Source organism: Benincasa hispida, chromosome 11 (assembly GCF_027475165.1).
Source record: "Benincasa hispida cultivar pf3 chromosome 11, pf3_genome.v1.1, whole genome shotgun sequence".
Taxonomy (NCBI): Eukaryota; Viridiplantae; Streptophyta; class Magnoliopsida; order Cucurbitales; family Cucurbitaceae; genus Benincasa; species Benincasa hispida.
The window spans coordinates 57,290,121-57,297,295 of NC_143488.1; the positions used below are offsets into that span (position 1 = coordinate 57,290,121).

The following is a 7,175-nucleotide window of genomic DNA, read 5'->3' on the forward strand; positions in this document are numbered from 1 at the left end:
TTAAGAATTCTACCACTTGGCCGTCAAATTAGATCTCTGTGCTTATCATAATTCATAGAGGAGGAATGTTGCCATTTGCAAACAGGTAAAAAATATCAGAAACTTGCATTATTGCATATAATAATGAGCTTACAATTACAGCAACCAAACACATTAGTGAGAGGGAACCAACAAGGTTGGTTTCAATTGAGTTGAAAAACAGAAGCAATCACGGAGAAGAGATCGAACAATAAAGGTGCAAATTCATCAGAGATGAGTATGCTTTTTCTGAGAAAGAAATTGGAAAATGTAGGAATTATATCAACGGCATCAAGGAAGAGCATGTTGGAGCTATTATGTTCTTTTTCTCTACCAGAAACACAAACAAACAACTCTACACTTATGACTTAATACCATTGAGAGTGTGGAGATTTTGATGGCCGAGGGCCCATTCATGAACTCACAAATTAAAAAGATGAGGACATTATGAAGTTGTACATGAAGTATTCACAAAATGGAATATTCTAATCATTTCTTTCAAGTCTTGGATCCAATTCCCACAAACTTTAATTATCTGACATAAACTGATAAGATTAATATATATATTACTACAAATGGGTGGATTTCTTGGTCCTCAAAACATATAGGTTTAGTCTCTTAATATTCTGATTTTTTCTTGAAATGTTTTAATTATAATCCCTACTATGTAAACATATTGCAATTTAGTCCCTCAACATTGATGCATATAAAAATCAGTTGGTGATAAACTTACATATTAGTAGAAATCAATAATGTGTGGCAATAATGGAACGGATCCAATAATTATTGAAAGGACATTAAGGTAAAAATGTAACTATTATACAACCATGAAAGGTAATCAATTCAACATAAATTTTGTGATTTTGTAACTGACCATATCATATAGAGGGAAGTAAAAGAAAGGTAACGAAAACCTAGAGGGTACATGCTAGACTCTAGAGTTACCTCCATGGACCAACGTCTGATTCGACCAAAGATTGTTGTCCTGTTGGGTTTTTACATCTTCAATGCAACGGTTCAGCCCACCCGAAAAGCATGACAAAGTAGATCATTTATGAACAGAAAAATAAAATTTACAACTCACAATTTGCTTCAATTCCATAATCAATGATCACAAGAAAACTATGTCCTGCCAATCCTGTTTTAAATACATCACAAAGATGAAAAGGATACTTTTTATATAGACAAGGAGAATTTCTCCAGCTCATGAGCCGACTGTTTTCACTTTCTCCCCCCCACCATACTTTGGCCAGAACTTCCGGCTAAGCTAGAAGTTGCGTTACTGCTAGTCACCTTCAATCTTGGATCTGTACTGCCAAAAACATTTAGATCCTCAAACAGTCTGTATGATGGAATGAACGGCTTTTGTGTTGTTGAAGGTGTTGAGTTCCTAGGGGCACCTGCTGCCCATGAGTCTCCTCCTCCACGCATAGCTAACTCATTATTTCCTCTCAATGGGAATGAATTAAGATGCTGCAAAGGTCTAGCAGGCAATGAAGAGGTAGACAGTGCAGGTTCCTTCCCACGAAGATAACCCATATTCGAAACAGAGACATTACTTTGGTGGTTGGCATTAAGAGAAGAACCTGCCCAAGGTGGGGAAGGGTAGTAACCTGAAGAATATTGAGCATACTGTGGATGAAATTGCTGCTGCGGCTGAAATTGTTGTTGGTGAGGCTGAGGCTGAGGTTGAAATTGTCGTTGTGGCTGTGGCTGTGGCTGTGGCTGAGAATGATATTGTTGTTGCGGCTGTGGCTGATGCTGAGGTTGAAATTGTTGTGGTTGTGGCTGAGGCTGAGGTTGAAATTGTTGTGGTTGTGGCTGAGGCTGAGGTTGAAATTGTTGTTGCTGCTGCGACTGAGGCTGTGATTGAAATTGTTGTTGTGGCTGCGGCTGAGGTTGAAATTGTTGCTGCGATAGTACTTGTGGTTGAGTTTGTGATTGTAACTGAACCTGGGGTCCAGGTTGAGCCCATGGCACAACGTAACTGTTATAAGGTACCTGACCTTCGCTGGCAGAATGCTGATGATGATATCTCTGTGTATTTGACGACGATACAGGGACCTGATGTGTATTTTGGCTTGATGCAGGTGGAGTGAGAGGAGTATGAGGAGAGGTTGATGATGTTGATAAAGTGATACTCAAGAGGTCAATCATATCTTGCTCTTTTGAAGTCTTGACTGGTGCAGGAGGATCTGGTAGAGCTAATGCAGTGCAAGTATTAGAGGATGCTGGCATGGATGAAGTAACTGCATTGCCTGTGCTCACCAATGCCAAGTTCTCAACAGTTTCGGTAGAAGAGCTTTGACTAGGTACAGGCTGTGATTTAGAGTGCCTGCCATTTGAAAGGTTTTAACATTTACATTCAGCCAAAAAGGAAAAAAGATCAGACTGCAAACCATCGAATATAATCTATTTGCCTGTGTTATCTTGACTGAATTATTAGCACCGACATCTAGAGATCATCCAAGAATAGACAGCTGAAGTCTACTATTATCCCTATCGATTATAGATGAATATGAAAACCTGGCAATCAATCGTGACTGACCTTCGAGCTAGTTGGGCAAACTCATCCTCCTCTTCGTCATCCTCCACTATCTGGGTCCTTGCTACAGAAGCAGTTGATGGAGTATTCACATTTGGTGGACTAGAATCTCTTATGCTTGAACCTCTTATTTCATTGGCTTTCTGTGCAGCAGCAGATGACTCAGGCATCTGAGGGCTCAGATTTGTTGATTGAGTTGGCAACACAGAACCAGAAGCAATTGCATCATGATTAGCAAGTAAAGTTTGCAAGGAGTCGTTTAGCTCCAGACCTCGACCAAGAAGTTCCTCATCCCTACAGGACCCAGAAAAAAAATCATCATACAAAAACTCAAAAATAGAATTTCTGGACCTCTTGTAGAACACACCCAGTCGCTACAGAACAATTGAAACACCCCAAATTGTAGCAGTTAAGTCTTGACCCACTGGCTTTGTGAGAGAGAGAGAGAATGAAAGCACACGATAAAATAGATGGATACAAACATAAGCCTACAGTAATTTAGTGAGCTAACCCCGTTGTAGTCAACATCTGCATCAACTTCTTTTGATTGGCACGACAACGGCTTACAAGATCTACAATCACTTCATCTTTAACAGCCTAGAAGCAGAGATGAGATGTGTGAGAACTTTTTTCTTGAGAAAAGCATGACAATTCTGAAAACAACATTGAACATACAAGAGAGTCTCCAGGAGTCACAGCTTGCAGCATGTCATTCAAGAGCTCCATAACATTACGCATGGAATCCAAGCTTGACAAACTTAGGCCTTCAATCTCTGTCGCCATTGTCTCATCAAGCCTCCTTGATGAATTACTAGGCATTCCGTAACCAGCTTGTGTAATCCTTAGGGTTGGATTTGAAACAGGTGGTGTAAAAATTGGAGCAGCATCTAATGAACGCTTGGGAAATTCAATTCCAGACCGCTGCATCCATAAAAAATCTGATTAATAAACTCTAAAAAAGTTTGAAATATATGAGAATATGAATGCAAGGATTTAATTATGAATAATATGACCGTGAGATTTTTCAATATATTGTAAATGTCAATGAATATAGCCAAAAAATTACTGTTGTTAACAGGATTTCCGGATTGCTGTCAGTCAGAAAATCACATAAAGAGCAAATAGACAGTTCTCAACAGTAGTGCATACCCTTAATTCATCGTACGCCCAGTAATATTGAGGATGCTTTCCTCCGGGTCCACCAAATGCCTCCTGCCAAGAATCTAATAGCACTAAAATTTTGTTCCTCACATTCATGTCTGCCTGCATCATGGATAAATCTGGACGTAAATGATACATTTGGATAAAGTGCATACATTCATCATACACCCAGTATTCAGATAACCCAAAGGTTAGACAGATCAATACCAAAGTACCCTACTTACAGGCATATAGCTCAGAAAAAACACGCTCGTTAAAGTTGAGTAACATTTGCCTGAGCTTTGGATAATTTCTAAACAAGCAAAACAAAGAAGTCTGAGTCTATCATACTAAGCCAGACCCTCTTTTCAATCCTTCAAGCTCAATCAATTAATCAAATAACAGTATTAGTTTGTCAACTACAATAATTTCTTTGGGAAAATGTTGGGCAGCTCGTTCCTATCCAGGGGATATTACTGTGCTGCTCCTGGAAACTCTGTCAGGTTGGTGGTTCTTTAGAGGAGGAAGAGTCCTTGAGAGGAATGCTACACAAGATTTACCGTAGTTGTTATGGATAAAAAGAATGACAGTTTTTCCCACTCCATCTAAATCATACAAATGCCCACAAATTCAAACATTCGTGCAAAGTATCCATGGGAGTACTCTAGTCAAAACAGTGTCAAAAGACACATGAGCTACAGCCCAATGGGAGGAAGGAATCAGGCTGACTAAAAACCAAGGACAACACGTCCACTTAAAAAGAACGACGAAGCTTGATCTAATAGGCCTAGTAAATACACAACATTCCTATCAAGAAAGGGAAGAAAAATACAATTGAACGTAGAATTACTATAAAAAAAAGGCACAAATGATAAACCAAATAAAAGAACTAAAACTTTTACCTTCTTCTTCACAATTTTGATCATCTCTCCTAGAATATTTCTCTCGGCTATCTGAAAATGGACATAATCACCACAATTCTTCACCATTGTCTCGATAAGCTATATTTCACAAGGACAACAAAGCATTTGTTCAGACATCTTGAATCTAAAACTTACTACAGGGCATATATTTGACGATCAATTGCATGTAGAGAGGACAAGCTTTTTCACATTTCATTTTAGTTTTTTGGGTTGGGCACGGGGGGGCAGCGTGAGAAGGAATTGGGAAGGGAAAAAATCACCGTTAGAGACAGCAGCTGAACTTTAGGACTCCTATGTTGTAACCTTCTTTTCACAGCTTTCATGACATCTTTCGCCTGCCTGAGGAACAGACCACACACAAAATTGGCTACCAAATTTCAGCAAAAGGAAGAGGAAGCTAAAAACATGGAAACTAACGGTAAAAGGGAAGCATAGTCCCACACGCTTCTAGATAAAGCCTAGTACACCATCTTCCCCTCTTCCTCACCAACCAAGAAAATAATTATAAGAAAAAAAACACCAATTAAGAATCAAATACATAAACAATCAGCCTAATACTAACTTGATGTCAAACAGAACTTCCTTCGCCAAAAAAGTGGTTCTAAACATCACTTTCAGAAAGGGGAAGGGAAGAAATGACATCCACCCCCTGATATAACCCCCCATCCCCTACTAATATCACCTCCAGAGAAATCAAGCGAACGCTATTAGGATTAAAGCCATCGAAAAAAACAAAAATAAATTATGACACAAATAATAACAGGAATCCTGAAATACAATATTCACAGGTAAAGAATATTTCCAACAAACAGCACCTTACTAAAAAAAAGAGAGAGAACAAAAAACTGGATATAAATTGATTATTATATGACTTCACATACGGAAAAAAACAGGATATGTCCCCATGTCTAACATCGCATAGAAGAAATGAAGAAAGAAGTAATCAAAAGGAGTTTCAGGCATGAAAGATTATGATCGAAGCGTAAATTGAAAAGGCAAGAAAGTCAAAGGGAAAATGAATTGGTTGATTTACCAATGATTAGAATTGATGGAATCGCATATGTCGATGTTCATAGTCCAATCGGGACTTATTAGAAGGTCGCTGGTGGCCTTCTCCACTGCTACAGTCGCTGAAGAAGAAGAGGATAAAGACATCCTTACCTCCGTTCCCCGTCTCTCTGATGAAACAGAAACCTATTACGTTTATCCGCAGAAAAACAAAAAATTAAGATAACAACGGGAATTATGGAAGATTCAGAAGCATGATTTTGAAGGATAATCCACCGCCTTCGTCCCTACGACGAAAGAAATTGGAAAGTTCAGAATAACTTTTTAGGGATTTTCTTGTTTTCTTCTCATACCACATACATTCGTCAAACGTCTCTCTCTCCCTCCCTTCCTCTCACTCTCCGCTTTCTTTTCTTCCTCAAAAGAATTGAATTTTTTTTTTTTTTTTTCTTTTGAAAAATACAAACAAACAAAATAGATGATTTTTATTTATATTTATCTTTCCTATACTGCCTCTTCCTTTTCATCTTTCTTTTTCGGCATCATTAGCCCTTCCAGTTTAGAACGCCTGTCCTTGAGCTTTCATCCAGTAAGCGATATCATTTTCCGATCAATTTGCACGCCACGTGGCACCATCATGTTCCATTGCCCATTATCCCACGGTGTCTATTTCGCCAAAAATACCATCGACCTAATTACCACCTTAATCGTAGCCGTCCATCATAATTCAAAACTCATCACTCATCTCAATTTTCAATTTTCAACTTTCATTTTCTTTTAATTAGTATGATTTTTTCTCAAATAAGTAATTTACCTGAGTTTTTTTTTTTTTTCTAGAGATGTTTCGACCTCTAATTTTGAGAGAATGAGTACATATCAGTTATCAATGACGATAACTCCAAGTTGGGTCTATTTTGACGAAAAATGGTATGAACTAAAATTCTATCATCCTATATCTCGGTGCTTCTTTTACTTTCATATTTCTTTTTCTAAATGTCAAAATCTAATTCTTATACTTTTAAAAAAAATTCTTGCAAAATAGTCGTGCTACTAGTTTGTTGTTTTATATATATGTATTAGAAAAGTCGTTTATAAATTTTGAAAAGAACAAATATTTTTGTGTATTTCAAGATGCACCTTAAAAGAAATTCCACTTTTGTAAAAATACAAAAAAAATAACTAAAATATTTTAAGTTTTTCATATGACAAACTATGATTAGACAATTTGGTGTGATGCACAAAAATAGTTGTAATCTAAGACGCACCTAAAGTATTTTTCCTTTGAAAATACATTAACATTGTGCCTTTTCATACACAAAAAATATTATTTTTATTATTATTATTTAATAAAATATGAACTTCAAACGAGAAACAGGAATTGAGCAACCATCAAGGTCATGTTTGATTTTGCAAGAATGAAATCATTAATAGATCCTACGATATCAAGATCTTAGAAGTCATAGTCATAATTGAAGGTCCTTCTTGTAGTTCATAATCAACTCATTGAATTGTTTAGAGGTTGAATTATTTACTAAAGAAGT

The 7,175-nt window shown here is 37.2% G+C and overlaps 1 protein-coding gene across 2 annotated transcripts; it reads right to left on the reverse strand.

Moving 5' to 3' along the window:
• Positions 1-773: 773 nt before the first annotated feature.
• Positions 774-6,487, reverse strand: LOC120090390 (TOM1-like protein 6). 2 transcript variants are annotated; one of them, XM_039048018.2, is made up of 8 exons: positions 5,660-6,487; positions 4,887-4,965; positions 4,606-4,704; positions 3,713-3,826; positions 3,239-3,484; positions 3,075-3,160; positions 2,567-2,857; positions 774-2,353 (listed from the first exon to the last, which is right to left on the reverse strand). In XM_039048018.2, the coding sequence occupies exons 1-8, from the start codon at positions 5,779-5,781 to the stop codon at positions 1,240-1,242; spliced, it is 2,151 nt and encodes a 716-aa protein (XP_038903946.1). In that variant the 5' UTR covers positions 5,782-6,487; the 3' UTR covers positions 774-1,239. The 2 variants fall into 2 exon arrangements, with proteins under 2 accessions (XP_038903946.1, XP_090162913.1); XM_090306787.1 differs by lacking the exon at positions 5,660-6,487 and adding an exon at positions 5,189-5,439.
• Between the last annotated feature and the right edge of the window lie 688 nt (positions 6,488-7,175).